General features: G+C 48.1%; 1 protein-coding gene across 1 annotated transcript; it reads left to right on the top strand.

Moving 5' to 3' along the window:
• Positions 1 to 4,748: 4,748 nt before the first annotated feature.
• Positions 4,749 to 18,206, top strand: DAO (D-amino acid oxidase). The gene is made up of 10 exons (XM_055405579.2): positions 4,749 to 4,942; positions 7,352 to 7,466; positions 8,707 to 8,783; positions 9,480 to 9,545; positions 11,174 to 11,228; positions 13,121 to 13,225; positions 14,153 to 14,235; positions 16,068 to 16,185; positions 16,816 to 16,914; positions 18,075 to 18,206. Exons 1-10 carry the CDS (start codon positions 4,749 to 4,751, stop codon positions 18,204 to 18,206), a joined length of 1,044 nt encoding a protein of 347 aa, XP_055261554.1.
• Positions 18,207 to 20,206: the final 2,000 nt, after the last annotated feature.

Here is a 20,206-nt window from a genome sequence, read left to right as displayed (position 1 = left end):
GTGCTGAAGGTAGGGGGTTAGAGGTTGGACTTTCAAAGCTAACCCAAAGGATGACTCACCCAGGGCTGGCTGGTCCCTGTCCCTGGGCCTCAGTCTCTCCATCCATACAGTGAGGTGCCTGATGCTCTCCGGGCTCTAAGAATCACTGCTCCAGGTCCAGTTCTGGCAGAGGAGGGACCTGGTGTCCAGCCACACCTGTCTCTGGGATAGAGGAGCAAAGACCTACCCATCTATTTGACCCAGAGTCATTGCCCTGTGTCTCATCCACCCGGCATCCCAGAATGCATTAGGCTGGCTGGCCAGCCCCAGGAGCTCTTGTCCTGTACCTCTGACCTCCCCTCAGGGGCCGCCGGCCTGACCACTCCCCCACCCCCGCAGGCAAGATGTATAGTGGTTCAAGAAGCCGCCGTCCCCTCCCCCAGGGTGGCAACAGGAAGAGGGAAGAAAAAGGATCGTCTCCAGCTGGCCCGGGTGACAGATCTCCTTGTGCCCATCAGCCCTCCAACAACCCCCCTTCTTCTTCCCTCCCTCCCCGAGGCCTGTCCACGGGGACTTGGGGTCAGCCAGAAAAGTCAGGCAACTTCTCAGGGACCGGGCGAGGGGAGGTGAGGTCTCCCAACCTGGCCGGGATCCAGCCCCTGAGAGCGGCAGCGGGTGCCCAGCCCCACCCCTCGCGGTGCCCTATCCGTCCCTCCAGACTTTGACCCTGAGCTCCAGTCCAGGCCGAGGAGAGGACGCCCCAGAATCAGGAGCCTCCCGTCAGGAGATAGGACCCTGGGCCCACAGCAGCTGCCTCTCTGCTGCAGAGATTTGGCACACCAGGTGACTGGGGGCGGCGGTGGGGGCACAGCAGATCTGAGCGTTCCTCCCAGTGTCGGCAGAGAAGGTCCACGTTAGAGCCCGACGCGGGTGTCAACCTTGCAGGGACCACAGGTAAGTGCCGTCACCTCTCCGAGCCTCAGTGTCCTCATCTAGAACATAGGGGTCGTAACTCACCTCTTCCAGGGTTAACCTGGATATTAAAAGAGGTGATAACTGCAGAGGGCTTAGCACAGAACGCGGCAGGTAGCAAGTACTCAACAGAAGGTTAATTATTATTATTTGGGAGGCTGGGAGCGGTGGCCTGGTTACCCGGCATTGATGGTATATGTTTCATTTCAAAAACAAACTCTGAAACTTTATGAGAGGTAGCCATAGGGAGCTGATTATATTTATTCAGATAACTCACCTGTGACTTGATTTGAAAAAACAAAACAAGTCTTTCCTGTTTTTGCACATGCAGCCATCAAAGGCATGTGCTGCTTCAAGGTCTGTTCGAGGGACAAGGGAGGTTTTAAGCAAACTATTAGAAGACTGGAAAGTAAGCAGACACTGTCATGTGCCAATGTCTTGATGGCTGCCTAAGAGCTCTGTGGTGCAGCCCAGGAAGCTCACACAGAACTGGGTCCAGATCTAAGCTCTGTGCCACACCGGCTGTGTGACTTTAGGGGAGTGACTTCCTCTCTCTGAACCTCAGTCCCTGGTCTGTAGACCCTCTCAGAGCAGTTGCGAGAATAAAGTGAGAGGATGTCTGTACTACTTCTATGTGTGTCTGGCAAGTGGCATATAGCCAGAATTCCCTTCATGCTCCACGTATAGGTAGACATTATAATTATACACACACACACAAATGTAACAACCCCAGCTGTTTGCATCGTCTTGAATGGACACTCCAAACATATTTGGTTAAACTAATAGCATAAAGCAGAAAACCCCAACACTAACAGAAATATCAGTAACAGTAAGAAAATGGTGGAACGATAACAGAGCTGTGTGCAAACCGAGTCCAGGAACTCATTACCCACATGCGTAAATGATTTCACCCACGGCTGGCTCTGTTAGATCCCACAGTCTGACTGCCGATTCTGATAAGGACCTTATCCATTTATATTCCACTTTAATACACGCAGAAACACACAGTTGCTGCAATTAGTATCAAATCTGATTCATTTATTCGACTGAGATAATTGACTTAGGACAAATATTTTTCCTTAAGTTCTCTGCCTACCACCAACACACTAAAAATTCCTACATTCATTGAATTTCATGTTTTTTTTTTTTAATGCAGAAAAAAAAAAACCCAGAAGCTTTGGCTGTTATTCTTCACCTGCTTGATTTCATGTTTTTTTTTTCAAATTGTGGGATTAGCACATAGCCTTGTGAGTCAGCCCAGCCTGAGCTCTGCTTCTTACCAGCAGGTGCCTGAACTTCAGTCTCCTCATCTGTAAAATGGGCATGATGACAACGCCAAGGGTTGCTAGAAGGTTAAAAGAGATAATGCATGTCAAGTTCCTAGCATGATGAGTGATGACACATACTAAGAGTTGAAAAGCTCGCAGCTGCTACTGTTTCTCCCCATGGCCAGGTTTTTCCTTTCACAGAGACATTTTAACCCCAAAACTCTACAAATCTTTTGATCACAAATGTGTGAGTTTGGCTGAGTGGCCCCTCTTCTGTGAGCCTCAGTTTCTTCTTTTGCACGATGCTATCATGCTTATCTTTAAAATTTTAGACACTGGAGAAACTGAGCTCCATGCTGTTACCTATCCCTCTTTGCAATGGCCAGTAGGCTTTAGAACTTGCTCTGGGTCCTGCCCCATGTTCTTCTCCTGGGCACATGCCTTCACCTCCGACCGGAGGCTTTGCCATCCCTGAGCAGCCTTGTTACTGGAGACGTGCCATGTGACGGCTTCGGTCTGAAGTCTCTTTCTCCCTGCCCAGAGACCTCTCACTCAGTCAAGTGAAGTGACTTACCCAGGGTCACACAGATGGTGTGTGCCAGGCTGCCCAACCCCCAGCCTGGGCTGCCACTGACACCCCTCCACACCACAACACCTCCTTCATTACAGGGAAGTTTGGAAAATACAGGAAAAGTCTCTATTCCAGCCTTCTTATTGTCAAGGTATGAACGTGGTCAAATCTCCAGAGCCTATGTAGAGACAGAAAGCCCAGAGAGGGGAAGTAACTTGGCCAAGGTCACACAGCGAGCCAACAGTGAAGCCAGATCTGACTCCCCTTGCTGTCTTCTCCTCCAGACCCAATGTTCTTTCCCTTGTTATTCTCAAGGTGCTGGGGGGCGGAAAGAGGTCACCTCAGACTGAGGCCAGGCCCCATACCGGGAACTTCACCAGGCTAATTATTCAATCTTCAGGCTGACCCGTGAGATGGGGGTTAACCCTATTTCACAGCTGAGGAGATTGGATCTCCTGAGGCAAGGGGTGGAGGAGATGGTGAGGGGGTCCCTGAGCACGTCCCCCTGCCACCAAAACCAGGCTTGCAGCTGGAAGGAGAGTCACCCAGAGGACGATGCTTTTCCGTTTTTTGGTTTTATCTCCAACTTGGCTGCTGAAATCCCAACAGAGTCCAGTTCTTGTGGGCTGGAGCCATTTTCTCCTTTATAAAACTAGGCCATATTGAGAATGTCCTGCCGTTCAGGGCCACGGGCCGCAGTTGCCAGGAGGCGAGGTCTGTGGGAGGAGAGTTGTGAGAAAAGAGGAGGGAAAGTTGAATTTGGCCCTTCCGGGCACAAAAAGTCCCCTTGTTCTGCCTTAGCAGGAGCCGGCAAAATATTTCCCTGCTGTGCACGGACCAAGCAGCTTCAAGGTCAAAAGCTGCTAGGTCTTCTAAATTTCTGAGGAGACCCAGCAGCCCAGTATCCCCAGGCAGGCCTGGAGGGGATGCACTCTGAAGGTCTGAGTTCTGAGGCCAAAAAATGCATCCCAGATGCTCACAGCTGCCAGCCTGACACACAGTAGGTGTGCAGTAAGTGTGTATCGAGTTTACTTGAATTAAGTGAAATCCTGGCAGCACCGTTTACTGGCTCTGTAAGTTACTCCACCTCTCTGAGTCTTTGTTTCCTCATCTGTAGAATGGGATCAATAACACCAGCCTAACTCTTAAGAATGTGGGAGATTTAGGAGCAGTGACACACAAGAAATGTTTAGCACAGGGCTGGCCCACATTAGGTGCTCCAGAAATGTCAGGAAATCGCTTCTTTTGCCCTGGACACTGCGTTAAACTTTTACATTTGCTGACTTGTGAAAACTTCCATCTACTTTTTGAGGCATGAGTTAGTTTTCTCATTTCTCCAGAAAAAGAATTTGAGTCTTGAGAGGCATCTTACCCAAGATCATGGCCAGCAGACAGCAGAGCTGAGACCTGAGATTTGAAGTCTGTTTTCCTAACCACTGGGCTTCCCTGGTAGCTCAGATGGTAAAGAATCAGCCTGCAGTGTGGGAGGCCCAGGGTTCAATTCCAAGGTTGGGAAGATCCCCGCTGCCCCCTGGAGAAGTGAATGGCTACCCACTCAAGTATTCTTGCCTGGAGAATTCCATGGACAGAGGAGCCTTGAGGGCTACAGTTTATGGGGTTGCAAAGAGTCAGACACGATGTATAGACTAAACACACACACTGTCCTAACCACTAGACTACCTAGCCAACAGCTGGACTAGGCATTCTGCTGTGGATATTCGAGGAGGCTCCCCAGAGAAAGCTGTGTCATTTACTGGCTGTGTGGCCTTAGGCAGGTGGTTTTTCCTCTCTGGGCCTCAGTTTTCCCCTGGGTCAGTCAGTTCAGTTCAGTTAGGATCAAGTATAAAAAGGGCTGGGCAGTGTGGCATCTCCTAAGCCGTCAGTGGATGGTGTTGATGACGATGAAGGTGATGATGAAGGTGGCCCACCTCAACCCTTCCTTCCCGCAGGCTGGCATGATGCGCGTGGCTGTCATCGGAGCAGGCGTCATCGGGCTGTCCACCGCCCTCTGCATCCATGAGCGCTATCGCTCGGTCCTACAGTCGCTGGATGTGACGGTCTATGCAGACCGCTTCACCCCGCTCACCACCACTGACGTGGCTGCCGGCCTCTGGCAGCCCTACCTCTCGGAGCCCAGCAACCCACAGGAGGCGTGAGTGAGGGTCCTAGCGGGTGGTCGGGGTTGTTGGGGCTGAGTCTGCAGAGAGGATGTCCCCTCTCAGGGTTCCTATCCCCAAGAATGACTCTTCCTGGAGGCTCTGTGCTGACATGCTGTAAGGACAATGCTAACACATACTGAGTCCTTGCTGTGCGCCAGACAGATGCTACACTTAACCGTGACTGAAAGGCCAAGAAGCCGCGTGTGCCAGACAGATGGGAGTTTGTCTCCATCTCTTTCCTAAACTGGGTGGCGGTCAGAGCCCAGTGCATCTGGCTATCAGGAAGACGTCTAAGTGGGTGGACTGATGTTCAAGTTTAGCAAAGAGGTGGCAAAGGTCATTGTTTCCGTTTAGAAACCACGGACTGCTTCAGCACAGGAGCCCTCAGACAAACAGTGGCTCGATTAGAAGTTTGACCTTCATGCCCATAACTTACGAAACCGATATTCCTGATCAGCGGGTGGCATTCAGGAGCCTGAGCGCCTTCCATCTCACGGCTCTGCCATCCCACTCGTGGCTTTCGATGTTGCCAGGAGCCAGTGGATGACTGCAGAAGGACAGAGCACGAGGGCCACCAGGGAGGAGTCTTTAGAGTTCACTGGCCAGGATGCAGCCACATGGCTGCCAGCACACCAAACTGCTGCTGCTGCTAAGTCACTTCAGTCGTGTCTGACTCTGTGTGACCCCATAGACGGAAGCCCACCAGGTTCCCCCGTCCCTGGGATTCTCCAGGCAAGAACACTGGAGTGGGCTGCCATTTCCTTCTCCAATGTGTGAAAGTGAAAAGTGAAAGTGAAGTCGCTCAGTCGTGTCCGACCCTTAGCGACCCCATGGACTGCAGCCTACCAGGCTCCTCCATCCATGGGATTTTCTAGGCAAGAGTACTGGAGTGGCTTGCCATACCCTAACTGCAGCCACCCCTAACTGCAAGGGAGTCTAGGAAACATGGTCGAGCTGTGTGCCCCGGAGAAAGATAAAGCATTTGGGAGCAGTAAGAAATGTCTGGGCGTTTATAGGGATGGGTGGGTGGGGAATTCCCAGAGAGAGAGCCTGAACTATGGGACTCACAGTCCCTAAAGCAGTCAAAGCTTTCATTTAAATGGCAGCTACATGATCCCAAGCTGGAGGTGGACTCCAAATAGTAATAGTTGTGATGGAGCATTCTTTTTTGTCTTTTTTTTGCCACTTAATTTTTTTAATTGAAGGATATTTGCTTTACAGAATTTTGTGGTTTTCTGTCATACATCAACAAGAATCAGCCATAGGTACACCCGTGTCCCCTGCCTCCTGAACCTCCCTTCCATCTCCGTACCCATCCCCTGCTTCTAGACTGTCACAGAGCCTGTGTTTGAGTTCCCTGAGTCACACAGTAAATTCCCACTGGCTGTCTATTTTACATATGGTACTGTAAATTTCCATGTTACTCTCTCCATACATCTCACTGTCTCCCTACTCACCTCCCGCCGTGTCCTTAGGTCTGTTTTCTATGTCTGTTTCTCCACTTCTGCCCTGAAAATTGGAGCATTAAAAATTTTTTTAATTGAAGTATAGTTGATTACAATATTGTTTTAATTTCTACTGTACAGCAAAGTGATTCAGTTATGTATTTATATAAACTATATACATTCTTTTTTAAAAATATTCCTTTCCATTATGGCTTATCATAGGATACTGAGTATAGTGGGTGTGGCGCTAGTGGCCGTTCCGGTGACTGAGAAGTCTTTGGCCATGAACCGTACGTGGTGCAGGCAGGGTGGGAGGAGGGGGAGGTCCTTCAAGTCCCTTAGGCAGACTCCTGCGTTCAAAATAGGTTTGCTTTAAGTTCTATCTATAGTGGTAAAAAACCTGCCTGCCAATGCAGGTGACATAAGAGATGCGGGTTCGATCCCTGGGTCGGGAAGACCCCCTGGAGGAGAGCATGACAACCCACACCAGTATTCTTGCCTGGAGAATCCCACGGACAGAGAGGTCTGGCGGGCTATGGTCCATAGCGTTGCAGAGAGTCGGACACAACTGAAGTGACTTAGCACGTGCATATTGAATATATTGTATTCCCCGTGCTGTACAGGGGGACTTTGCTGTTTATCCATTCTACATATAATAGCTTTCATCGGCTACCCCCAGCCTCCCACTCCGCGCCGTCTCCCTTGACGACCACAAGCCTGTTCTCTGAGGTGCTGGAGCACGATTTGTCCCTCCTCTTCTCTGTCCTGTTACTGTCGGAATATGAAAAGGTTTATGGAGGGTGACTAGCACTGGAGTCACTGCAGAGTGAACGGGGTGAATTTCTGGATTTGGACACATCCTACCAGCCCGAGCACAGTCCCGTGCAAGCCCACCCTTGGAGCTCTCTTGTCCAGCTCAGGGTATTAGGTGACCAAGACTCTGGGGGATCCTTTCAGGCACTGGAACCAGCAGACCTTCAACTATCTCCTGAGCCTCGTCGGTTCTCCCAATGCCGCAAACATGGGCCTGGCCCTGGTCTCAGGCTACAACCTCTTCCGTGAAGCCGTTCCGGTGAGTGAGAAGTCTTTGGCTGTGAACCGTACGTGGTGCAGAGCCTTGATCACAGATCAAGGCGTACCCAGGCAGGGTGGGAGGAGGGGGAGGTCCTTCAAGCCCCTTAGGCAGACTCCTGCCTTCAAAACAGGTTTGCTTTAAGTTCTATCTTTGTGGGACTTGCCTGATGATCCAGCAGTTAAGACTTCGCCTCCCAAAGCAGGAGGTGTGGGTTTGATCCCTGGTTGGGGCGACGAGTTGACTCACTGGAAAAGACTCTGATGCTGGGAAAGGTTGGGGGCGGGAGGAGAAGGGGACGACAGAGAATGAGATGGCTGGATGGCATCACTGATTCTGTGGACATGAGTTTGAGTGAACTCCGGGAGTTGGTGATGGACAGGGAGGCCTGGCGTGCTGTGGTTCATGGGGTTGCGGAGAGTCGGACACGACTGAGCGACTGAACTGAACTGAACTGAACTGGGGAGCTAAGATACCACATGCCTCCTAGCCAAAAAACTCAGACATAAAAGAGAAGCAATATTGTAACAAATTCAACAAAGACTTGAAAAAGCAAACCAGTCCACATAAAAAAAAAAAAGTCTTGAAAAAAAGGAGAAAGAAATAACTAAGGTTTAAAAAAGTTCTATTTTTGCTTTAAAAATTATTTTTGTTTTCCATTTTATTATTAAACTGCCTTCTAAGAGTGATTATTAAAAAAAAAGAGAGAGAGAGTGACTATTAACTCCATTATATAGACAAGAAAACTGAGTCTCAGAGAATTCAAGGTGGTCAGTGGAGAGGCCAAAATTTTCCCCTACTGGGTTGTCTGACCCTTCCGTCTGCAGCTTCCCACTCTCATCCCTTGGTGACCTTCACTGTCACCCTTTTTTTCCTCCCCTATTTATGACCCTACCATATCATTCATCCTCAGCCTTATTCTTACCCTCCCGTAGACCATGGTTAAGAACATGGACTCTGAAGCCCCACTGTGTGGGTTCAAATCTCAGTGCCACCGTTCATTAGCTGGGTGACCATAGACAACTTATTTACACTCTCTGAGCCTCAACGGGCCCATCTGTAAAATGGGACTAAAAATAGCATCTACCTCAATGGGTTGTTATGAAGATTAAATGGATTGGTATGAGTAAAATGCTTGCAACAGCGCCTTACACATGGTAAACATTATAGAAGTCTTTGTTATTATCACTCTTGTTGATGTTCACCCATCTCTGTGCCGCCTTCTCTTCTTCCTCTAAAGGACCCTTACTGGAAGGATATAGTTCTGGGATTTCGGAAGCTGACTCTCAGAGAGCTGGACACATTTCCTGATTACAGGTAAGATTATTGTCATGGGTGAAGGAGCTGAGGCCACACAATTCAGATAGACTTATAGGGAATATGGTTTAATTGCTAAGTTGTGTCCGACCTTTGTGACCTCATGGACTGAAGTCCGCCAGGCTCCTCTGTCCATGAGATTTTCCAGTCAAGAATACTGGAGTGGGTTGCCATTTCCTTCTCTAGGGGATCTTTCCGACTCAGGGATTGAACCCACTGCTCCTGCATTGGCGGGTGGATTCTTTACCACTGAGCCACCAGGGAAGCCCCTGGAAGTTCCATGCCACTATCCTATTTTGTAGATGAGGAAACTGAGCTTCAGAAAGACCAAGTCACTTCCCCAGGTCACACAGCAAAGTGACCACAATGGGATTCCAGCCCTGTCCAAACCCCTCTATTCTTTTCTCTACATCCTGATGCTTCTGTGATCCTCTCCTCACCTTGCTCCATGTCTGAATCTTCTCTACAGATTCACATCAGTTTCCACTTGCACACCCCAATGTCAAGGAGGGCTTTGATATAAAACATTTCCTTGCTTTGAGCTGAAAATCACTTTCCCCTTGAATGTCACCTGATGGTGCCCGCTCTACCCTTTTATGGGCCCAGAGAATGTGACAGCCACCCCTATTTGATGGCCTTCAAAGGCAGCTCTGATCCCAATCCTCTCTTCCCACCTTTTGCCTCCCGTGATTCTAGCTATGGCTGGTTCAACACAAGCCTGATTCTGGAGGGGAGGAAGTATCTGCAGTGGCTGACTGAAAGGTGAGATTTTCAGCTTGACTTTGAATAAAGCAGCTCCCGGGAACCAGGGTTGTGGTGAATGACAGTTCATGGGATTTACCTTTGTACTGGGTGTGTGCTCAGTCATTCAGTCATGTCCGACTCTTTGCGACCTCATGGAGTGCACAGCCTGCCAGGCTCCTCTGTCCGTGGGATTTCCCAGGCAAGAATACTGGAGCAGGTTGCCATTTCCTTCTCCAGGGGATCTTTCCAACCCAGGGACTGAACCCGTATCTCCTGTGTCTCTTGCAGGCAGATTCTTTACCCCAGCGCCACCTGGTAAGCCCTAAATGTTGATGAAAATCTTTAGGCTTGGTGGGAGCTATCCTTGGTCCTGACCACCTCTGTGCAGTAGGACTGTGCTTTCCATACCTGGTTGAAACCACTCGAGAAGCTTTTTACATGTGATATTTATTGTCAGCCTCACTGAAATCTGTGATGTTAGTGTAAAAGTTTTAAATAGATTCTCCTAAGTTTTTCCAGATATATAGACATCATCATCAAGCATAAGTTGGCTTTTATTTTTATACCTCACATTTGTTTTTTGTCTAACTGCTCTGGCCAGTACCTCCAGAACAACACTAACTGATGCAAATAATAGTGGATGTCCCTGTCTTGTTCCTTTTGTTGATAAGAATCCTGTAGTATTCTCGATTAGCAAACATTAGCTTGAGAGATATATCTGTATCTATATCCACAAACATTCATATTAAGGAAGATTCCATCAATTTCCTGTATGTTATTATTTTATTAATATTAAAAAATCTAGAATGGATAGTGACTTTCCTCAAATGACTTGGGAAGGTTTTAAAAATATAAATTTCAGGACCCCACTTTATAGCTATTGATTAGATTCTCTGGGGTGGGGCTCAGAAATTTGTATTTTAAAAAGTTCTCTGAGTGACTGTAATCATCAACCAGGTTTGGAAATCATTGTATCAAAACATGGTTACATCTCCTAATCTTAGGACACTCATGACTCCTGTCCAGCCTCTCCAGGGAAGAGTGTCCCCATTTTTCTACTGATACCTTGAGGAAACTATGAGGGTAAAGTAATTACGAGATTGTGCTTCAGCTTATACAGTGTTTTACTTCCTATTCTCCTAATGTTTCTACTATATTCCTAATAGTGACATACATTTTTTCCCTCTGTGAAATTTAAGGGGAGAGGTGGGTGTTCCCAGTCCAACTCCTTCCTCATGCTCCGCTGCTGACTAAGGAGCATTCGGCATTGATCCAACCCTGCCCATCCTCCACTCTGCATCTCATCCTCTTTGATAATACAGCTCAACATCGCGGGTAATAAGAGTTTCGGTTTCGATTGGGTTTTGTTCCCAGTCCCATCATTGACTCACGATATGACCTTCAACGAGGCCCTTCTTCCATCTCTATCTGCTCAATGAGGGGCGTGGACCATCTCAGGTTTCCCAAGGGACATTTCATGGGCCACTGGTCCATCAAGGTGCTAATGAACCAACTGGACTATATAGTCATATTCTCAAGGAGCATCCTGTAGGACTAACATCCTCAAAAGGTTCTTTGAGAAATGTCCCCCCTGCCGTCCTCAGAGAACTGAATGCTTGATTTTTGGATGTGTTTGATCATCCCAGGTTAACTGAGAGAGGAGTGAAATTCTTCCTGCGGAAGGTGGAGTCTTTTGAGGAGGTGAGCTGAAGGGCCGGAAGGGGCTGGGTGTGGGAGAGAGGAAAAGAAGGGAGGCCTGTGCTTTCTTACAGGGTTGGAGAAGGCATTCTCAGGCTCCCAGGGGTCCTGTGAGGCCCGTCCCAGACTTTAGGCCTATTTTTAATCCCAGAAGGACTCAGGCATTCTGCCTTGATGTGGGGGGCAGAAGCAAAGGAACAATGGAATCATGGTGGCCATTAGGGGCTAATCTGTGTCTGGGCCTCAGTGGATTTTAGGGCCAGAGAGCTGGCTGCCTCTTCTCACGATCAGCCATAGCCCACTCCTCAAGTTCTAGATGTTTGGCTGCTTCTTATCAACATCTGGGTTGATGTTGTTACAAAACAAAGTGACTTAGGTCCAGATTGACACCACTATCCGTAATAATGATAGTAGCATGTACCATTAGTAGGCACTGGCTATGTACCAAGAGCTTTGCTGTATCACTCAATCCCAGCACCCAGAAAAGTGCTTAGCACATGGAAGACTCTTGGTACCTGCATGCGTGCATACTTCAGTTCAGTTCAGTTCAGTTGCTCAGTTGTGTCCAACTCTTTGCGACCCCATGAATCACAGCACGCCAGGCCTCCCTGTCCATCACCAACTCCCGGAGTTCACTCAAACTCATGTCCATTGAGTCGGTGATGCCATCCAGCCATCTCATTCTCTGTCGTCCCCTTCTCCTCCCACCCCTAATCCCTCCCAGCATCAGAGTCTTTTCCAGTGAGTCAACTTGTCGCATGAGGTGGTCAAAGTATTGGAGTTTCAGTTTTAACATCAGTCCTTCCAATGAACACCCAGGATTGATCTCCTTTAGAATGGACTGGTTGGATCTCCTTGCAGTCCAAGGGACTCTCAAGAGTCTTCTCCAGCACCACAGTTCAAAAGCATCAATTCTTTGGCACTCAGCTTTCTTCACAGTCCAACTCTCACATCCATACTTAGTCGTGTCCAACTCTTTGCAATTCTATGGACTGTAGCCCACCAGGCTCCTCTGTCCATGGGATTTTCCAGGCAAGAATACTGGAGTGGGTTGCCCTTTCCTCCTCCAGGGGATCCCCTAGAGGAGGGCATGGCAACCTGGGTGGAGGGGATCTTTCCAACTCAGGGACTGAACCCACGTCTCCTGCTTTAGCAGGTGGATTCTTTACCATTTAGCAACCAGGGAAGCCCCCTTGGTACCTACTAAAATAAAAGAGCATCTGCTCTAGGTCAAGCCCTGATGGGCACTTGGAATGCATACTTGAATTAGACAGAGCTCTCCTTCCCAAGGGGCTCAGAGTCCAGTGTGGCAAATGCTAGCTTGTGAACAGTACCAGTGTGTTTCAGGAGTAACCTGTAAGGAGCATCCCTGGGGCTGGGCCAAGAGTTTGAGTACCCGTGATGCTACATCTCTGAGTTATGGAGCACCGGATACAAATTCATGGAGCTAGGGCTTCCAACACACCTTCTGCAGATATCTTGGCAGAGCAGGAGGCAAGAGAATGAAATAAAAGGGAGGCAGGAGGGAGAAAACTATCTCTGCATCCTTTCTGACTTCTTCTGGAAGGTTCCAAGAAGGTTTCCCCCTTCTGTAGTACTACTTTCCAAACACTTTATAGCATTTATATCACACTGGAACCAACAGCCTATGAACAGATAGTACCAGCCCCATTTAATAGCGAGGGAAGCTGAACCTTGTGGAGGGGATGGGGCATTTCTGAGGTCACACAGTAGGTAGATGGCAGGGCAGTATTGGAGGCAGGTCCGTGGATTCCTCATTGAGCCCCACTCCCTAGATGTTCCACAGGGAGAAGGGAGCTGCGGGGTGGAAGAGGCCAAGGGATCCTAGGGTCCTCAACCCCTTTCAACCCACCTGCCCTGTTGGTTGCTACCAGGTGGCAAGAGAAGGCGCCGATGTGATTATCAACTGCACTGGGGTGTGGGCTGGGGCGCTGCAACCAGATCCCCTGCTGCAGCCAGGCCGAGGGCAGATCATTAAGGTAAGTCTGAAGGTGAGGGATGAGCTCTTGCTGATAGATTGTTTCTGCCTGCTTATTTCATCTGTTAAGATAGAGGCTGAATCGGGAACTTCTAGGAGAGGAACCCCCACCCAGTCTTCAGGGAATTTGCATGTTAAAGAAACAAGAAGAACCAAGAACACAACCCTCCCAAACATACTGTTTGTTTGTTTTTTTGGCAGAGTTCTTAATAGTAAAGCATGTATGTGTGTATGTGTGTTCGCATATGGGAGCTGCATATGCCGGTATCAAAATAAAAAGAGCATATATTTATGAAATGTCTGCTAAATGCCAAGCACAGACCCAAGCACTTCATCGTGTTAATTCATTTGACACTCACAGGAACCTATTGAGATGGGTACTGTCATATCACCATTACCATCTTACAGATGGGAAACTTAGGCATGGAGGGATTAAGTAACATGTACAAGTTCATACACATCATAGTAAGTGGTGGAACTGGGATTAGAACCCAGGCAACCTGGTTTAAGAGCCCGAGTGTGTAAGCATAGCTCCACACCCCCCCCACTGTGTACATCTATCTGTGTGTGAGGCACGCCTATTTGTGAGTATGGGTGCTTATGTGTGCCCACGTGAGCATACACGAGTGCGTAAATAGGTACGTACGTTCCCAAGGGGAGCGAACATGTGTGTGCATTTACACATGTGTGTTGGGCTTCTCTGTGGATGAGAATGTGTGATGCTTTGTGGACCAGGGGTGACTCTCCATTAGGACAGTTCTTCCTGCAAAAGTAAGCGGTCAAGTGCAGACTTGGGACAGAGGGGTCATGGGAGGGCCAAGAGATGACTGTGCCACTCCTGCCAGAACATGTGGCCATAAAGGGAGCAGGGGAAGAGAGCCCACTGATCTGACTCTCCTGATGAGACTTCTCTGTCCTCAATCAACAGGTGGATGCGCCATGGTTGAAACACTTCATTATCACCCATGACCCCAAGAGAGGCATCTACAAGTCTCCATACATCATCCCAGGGTAAAAAAAAATTGACATTGTAGGGCAAAGGAGAGAGCACCTTCCTGCTCTCTTTATGCCCTTGCTGCTTGTCCCAGGGCTCTTGCTTAATCTTAATCTTTTCAGGTTTTTTTTCCTCCAATGTTTTTAAGTGAGGCTGAGCAAAAATTCAATCTCTGAGAAGGCAGGACTCAGCCTTACCTGGGCTCTATCTTGAACCTGATTTGGGATGACAGTAGCAATGAGGCTGGAGACAAAGGGAGTGGATGCGATGGCAGTGACATGAGCAGCGATGTGAATGGCCATGAAGGGAGTGGTGGTGGGGCTGATGATGATAGTATTGTTGATGAAGGAATGGTGGGAGCGGGGATCAGTCCAGTTCAGTCCTTCAGTCGTGTCCGACTCTTTGCGACCCCGTGGACTGCAGCCCTCCAGGCTTCCCTGTCCATCACCAACTCCTGGAGCTTGCTCAAACTCATATCCATTGAGTCGGTGATGTCATCCAACCATCTCATCCTCTGTTGTCCCCTTCTCCTCCTGCCTTCAGTCTTTCCCAGCATCAGGGTCATGTTGTTATAGATGAGGAGGTCAGTGTGGATGATGGATGGTAGTGAGTGGGAATTGGGGGTGATAGTTGGTGCTGATGTGGATGACACTATCCAGGTTAACTTTTAATAATGTGGCAGGGACTTCCCTGGTGGTCCAGTGGCTAAGATTCTGTGCTCCCAATGCAAGGGGGTCGACTTTGATCCCTGGTTGGGGAACAAGATTTCGCATGCCACAACAGTCAAAGATCCCATGTGCCACAAGTAAGACCTGGTGCAGCCAAATTTTTAAAAATGTGGCAGTCACAGCAGTCTCAAAGGCCACGTTAACGGTGTGACTGTGCTGACTGCCTCAATGGCAATTTTAGTGGTGTGGCAGAGATGATAGTGTTTATGCAACGCTAATGGTGGTGGCGGAAATGGTCAAAGGAGCTGATGGTGATGACATGTTAATGGCAGCAAGGAAGGCAGTAGTGAAGATGACATTGCTGATGGAGAAGACAGTATTTTCCCCAATGTTGCTGAGATGTCTATGACATATAACATTGTGTTGTACATTTAAGATGTACAACATGATGATGTGATATATGTATATACTGTGAAATGATTACCACAATAAGGTTAGATGACACATTCATCACATCACATAATTATGGTTTTGTGTATGTAAGTAGGTACATACATATGTATGTAGCTCTTGGTGAGAACATTTAAGATCTACTCTCTTAGCAACATTCAGTATTGATAGCTATCATTGGAAGGGATGACAAGGAAGACAGCGATGTTAATGGTGAGGGTGGAGGTGGTGGCAGTTGATGGTGATGGCAATGACGGTCGTAGTGATGTTGGTGTTATTAGTAGGGATGCTAATGTTTGGGTTGTTTTGAGTTTTTTATATTTAATAGTTTGGTTTTATTGAGTCTAGTTGATTTACAATATTGTGTTAGTTTCAGGTGTACATCAAAGTGATTCAGTGATACTTACACATATATTCATTCTTTTTCAGGTTCTTTCCTCACTGATTTTAACACAGAATATTGAGTAGAGTTCCCTGAGCTGCACAATAGGTCCTTCTTGGCTATCTGTCTTATAGTGTGTGTGTATGTGTGTGTGTTTGTCCCAAGCTCCTGATTTATTCCTTCCCCTCCGTTTCCCCTTTGGTAACCATAAGTTTGTTTTCAGTATCTGTGGGATTATAATGCTGATCTAGGTAAACACGGGGCTAAGGGTGAACATGGCGATGACTCCTCCCTCCTTATCTCAAAGGCTTCATTTTCCTTCATCTTTGACCTTCTTCATTTTATCCAGGCTCCAGGCAACAACTCTTGGTGGCATCTTCCAGCTGGGGAACTGGAGTGAGACAAACAATATCCCAGACCACAACACCATTTGGGAAGGCTGCTGCAGACTGGAGCCCACACTGAAGGTAAGGTGGGGAGAGATTCCTGCTCTAGACCAGGACCCTAGCAGCTTGATGACCAGATACTGTGACTGGGCCAATTGAGCACAATAATTCCAAGAAGGGACTGACAGTGGAAGTCCTGCTGTGGGCCAGTGAAACCTATCCAGTCGTGGATAAGAGTTGCTCTCTCTGAGGTGACACCCCATCCCCCAAACACCATAGTCTGTCTTCACTTGGAGCAGATGGACTTGAGGCAGAAATCTGTTTGCACGTGTGTCTGCTAGTGGTGACGACAGTGACAGTGGTGAAGGTGGGGGTGGGGTGGCTGGTGTTGGAGGTGATGAAAGCACATGGGACTTCCCTGGCAGTCTGGCGGTTGGGACTCCACATTCCCACTGCAGCTGTGTGGGTTCTGTCCCTAGTCAGGGAACTAGGATCCTGCATGAAATATGGCCTGACCAAAAGAAAAAAAAAATCTGAACATGGTGATAATGATGGTGATGAGACCACAGTATGGTGGTGGCTGGTGGTGATGGTGGCTAATAAAAAACATGACTGGCAGTGGTGGTGAGGTTCCAAAAGTGGTCTCAACCACCTACAAATGGCATCAGGAACAAAAATCCAGAGTTGAGTTACCAATGCTTTTTCCTCCAGGATGCAGAAATTATTGGTGAATGGTCTGGCTTCCGGCCAGTACGCCCCCAGGTTCGACTAGAAAGAGAACAGCTTCGCTTTGGATCTTCAAACACAGAGGTATGTTTTCTTGGCAATGAAAGCAATACCCTCTCCTGACATCTAAGAATGCACTGGCATTCTGAGGAATAGTCATACTGACTTCAGGCAGGGGCCATAATGGCTAATAGCCCCTCCTCTATAAAATGGGGAAATTGAGGCCCAGCGATGGTAAAGGCCATGGTCAAGGTTATACAGAGGGCAGTGCTTCCATCTGCTAAAGTCGTGTCAAGTAGATGGAAAAGGGGGCGTTTATTGAGCATCTACTTTGTGTCCACAACAAGAACGACCCAACTGAATCTCCCCTACAGCTCTTTGGGACAGGGACGGCTGTCCTCATGCTTCAGATGGCAAACTGGGGTTCCCAGAGGTGGAACTCACTGGCCTCCGTCAGGCCAGGGGTGAGGGCAAGGCTGGGAAGTAGTTTGAACTTGAGTCCAGCGCCATTTCTCAGATGTCCATCATCTCCTTAGGGCCCCCCTCATCTCCTCTCTCATGGGGTGGGAACTGGGCTTATTGAAAAGGCGAGAATTGTCTGGGGTTGCAGAAATCTGGGTCACCCTTCCTCCTTTATCCTGGTCATATGGTGTGTGTGTGTGTGTAGAGTTTTGTGTGTGTAATGTGTGTATACAGAGAATTGTGTGTCCTTCTGAAGGAGAAATTGTCTGTGCAGGGGTGGGGTGGGGGAGTTGGGGGGAGGGTCACATATAGAATATAATTCCCTGTTAACGGTTTCAGCTTTGAAAAAGGGCCCTGGGGTCTAACCTCTCCCGAGTTCACCTATACAGTAACCCTGCTTTTCTTTCCTCCCAAGGTGGGTAGGAGAACCTATTTATTAACACAGGAGGTTCAGCTGTCTGGAGCAGTATGGGAACGAGGAAAGTGATTTAGGGGACTTCAAATAATTTGATGTAGGGTGAAGGAAATCTCTGATCAAGTTCTGGATGGTTCTACTTTTCCTGTGCTGAGTGCTCAAAGCAGGTCCATTTCCTAAGTAGAAGAGTCTAGAATGTTGACCTCCAGTTCCTCAAACACCCGCCTCCCCTTACTGCTCTTCCTGGGGTCTGCCATCCCACCATGGTACCAAGAGAAGTTCTGGTACCATCAGGCTTGATCAGGATTCTTCAGGAAGCTCCTGAATCTTCCAGGGCAGCCCAGAACTTCTCTCTTGCCTCTCCCAGGTCATCCACAACTATGGCCATGGAGGCTTCGGGCTCACCATCCACTGGGGCTGTGCCCAAGAGGTGGCCAAGCTCTTTGGGAAAATTCTGGAAGAAAGGAATTTGCTCAGGATACCACCATCCCACCTCTGAAGATGCCAGTGTCCACCGCCTCCCCTCAATAGCTCCCTGCTCCTCTGTCACTAAAATCTGTGCTCCATCACTTGCCTCACCCCACCCCACCCCTGACTTCTTTCTGCAAGAAGCACATGGTGAGAGGAAACCACAAGGTCAATTCCAAGAAGTGAGTATGGCTCTTCCGATGGCCGAGATCTCTCTCTTGAGTCCACTTACATGGTGTCATTGCTTCTTTTTTCCTCCTAAGGTGGTTAGCAGAATCTATTAACATAGGAGGGTCGCCTGTCTGGAGCAGGACAGCAGACATTAAGAAGTACAGCCAGAACTGTTATCCAATGCATTCTCAGAGGAAGGAAAGCTCAGAAAATCCAAGTGGTGAGACAGCTGTGAGTGAGGAGGGTGTGAGGAGGCTCTGAGTGAAGAGGCTCTGAGTGAAGAGGCTCTGAGTGAGGAAGGCTGTGGAGGCCGCTAGTGAGGGAGAGGGTGTGCAAAGCCCGAGTGTGGGGGTCCTGAGTAAGGGTTAATGTGATGCGGCTCTGAGCGAGTGAGGAGGCCTTACCTTGGTGCAGTAAGGGCACGGAAAGCACTTGAGGGAGCACTGTAACAGGCTTCACGGTGGGAAGTCATACAGCAACTGCGGTGTGAGGCGGCCGAGGAGCCGAGAGAGTGAACAGCACGCAATGCCTGCTCCGCACCCACGCTACAACCATGCTATCTGGATTACTGTAGCTTTGTCCTAAGTTTTAAAATCTCAGCTGGCATTTTGATAGGGATTTTGTTAAATTTATGAGGTCAATTTTAGGAGTTCTGATATGGGCACCTTAACAGTTTTAAGTCTTCAGATTCATGGTCATGGAATGTCTCTATTTTTTTCGATCTTTGATTTCTTTCAGGATTGCTTTATAGTTTGTAAATGTCTTGGACTCCTGTTAAGTTTATTCTGTTTTATCCTTTTTGATGCTATTGCGAGTAGAATTGTTTAATTCAGGAAGTGCTCTGTTTTCTGGCATGTGGGGATATTTAAAGTGGTTCATCATCAAATATTCTTGATTAATGGAAAATGATTATATGTGATGTATCTAGATGTTCAAATGTCAAGGAACCAGAATACAGTAAAGTACCAACAGTGACTAAGTCTGACTGTAATCATGGAATCTGGACTGTAATCATGAGGAGCCAGAAGGGACTTCAGAATGTTCTAGGGCTTCGAGATTGGCCTCCTGTGTGCCTCCCACAGTACTCTGCATTCCTCCGTTAATGCCCGTATGGCTCTGTGTCCCAATGTGTAGTGTTTTCTCCACACCACACTATGAGTTCATGAAGATAAGGATCATGTCCTAATTCTTTTCCGCATCCTCAGTGCCGAATATCATACCAATATATGGTGGATATTCCATATGCCACGATATAACCCACGACAGTTATAATGAACAGACTTGAGAGTTTACAAACTATGTGTTGCTATGGGTTCCAGGCATACAGGTAATTGTCATGACCAAAGCTGCCATGTTTGTACCTCTTGACCCCACCCCTCCCTGACTCAACCAATTGGACCAATGCTGAACTGGACCAATCAACTTCCTCTCTTGAGATTTTGAAAGTGGGACACTGAATAGCTGAGTCAGTGATGTTTGCGGAGCTGAACCCTGGTGAGTGGAAGCCATATGCAAGGTTAGGTACATGCAGCAGCCACGAGGGGGCAGAAGGAAGCCAGTCTGCAGCAAGGGACAGAAACCAGGGCCTCAGATCCAGAGAGGGCTACCTCCAGCCCTGGTGGCAATTTTGCAGTTCCATTTATTTCAGAGAACTTTCCAAGGCTGCAAACTGGTCGCCTATCAACCAAACCTTGCCTACAGATGAATTTTATTAGACTCACACATTTAAAATTTTAAACAATCCAACACTCTAAAATTAAAAAAAAGGTTTTTTTGATCTAGCATTCAATATTTTGGAGATTTCACATAAGAATCCAGATTCTTGTCTTGAAAATCAGGTGACCTTATGGTAGATCAATA

Source organism: Moschus berezovskii, chromosome 19 (genome assembly GCF_049115385.1).
Source record: "Moschus berezovskii isolate FMDL1 chromosome 19, NW_MosBer_1.0, whole genome shotgun sequence".
Taxonomy (NCBI): Eukaryota; Metazoa; Chordata; class Mammalia; order Artiodactyla; family Moschidae; genus Moschus; species Moschus berezovskii.
This window is presented reverse-complemented; position numbering and strand designations above follow the sequence as displayed.

Bases quoted from the DNA above. Each gene is read 5' to 3' on its own strand.
- DAO (XM_055405579.2), top strand. From the start codon at position 4,749: ATGCGCGTGGCTGTCATCGGAGCAGGCGTCATCGGGCTGTCCACCGCC. The intron at 16,186-16,815 runs GTAAGGTGGGGA...TTTTTCCTCCAG, and splicing joins GACTGGAGCCCACACTGAAG to GATGCAGAAATTATTGGTGA. The intron at 16,915-18,074 runs GTATGTTTTCTT...TGCCTCTCCCAG, and splicing joins TTGGATCTTCAAACACAGAG to GTCATCCACAACTATGGCCA.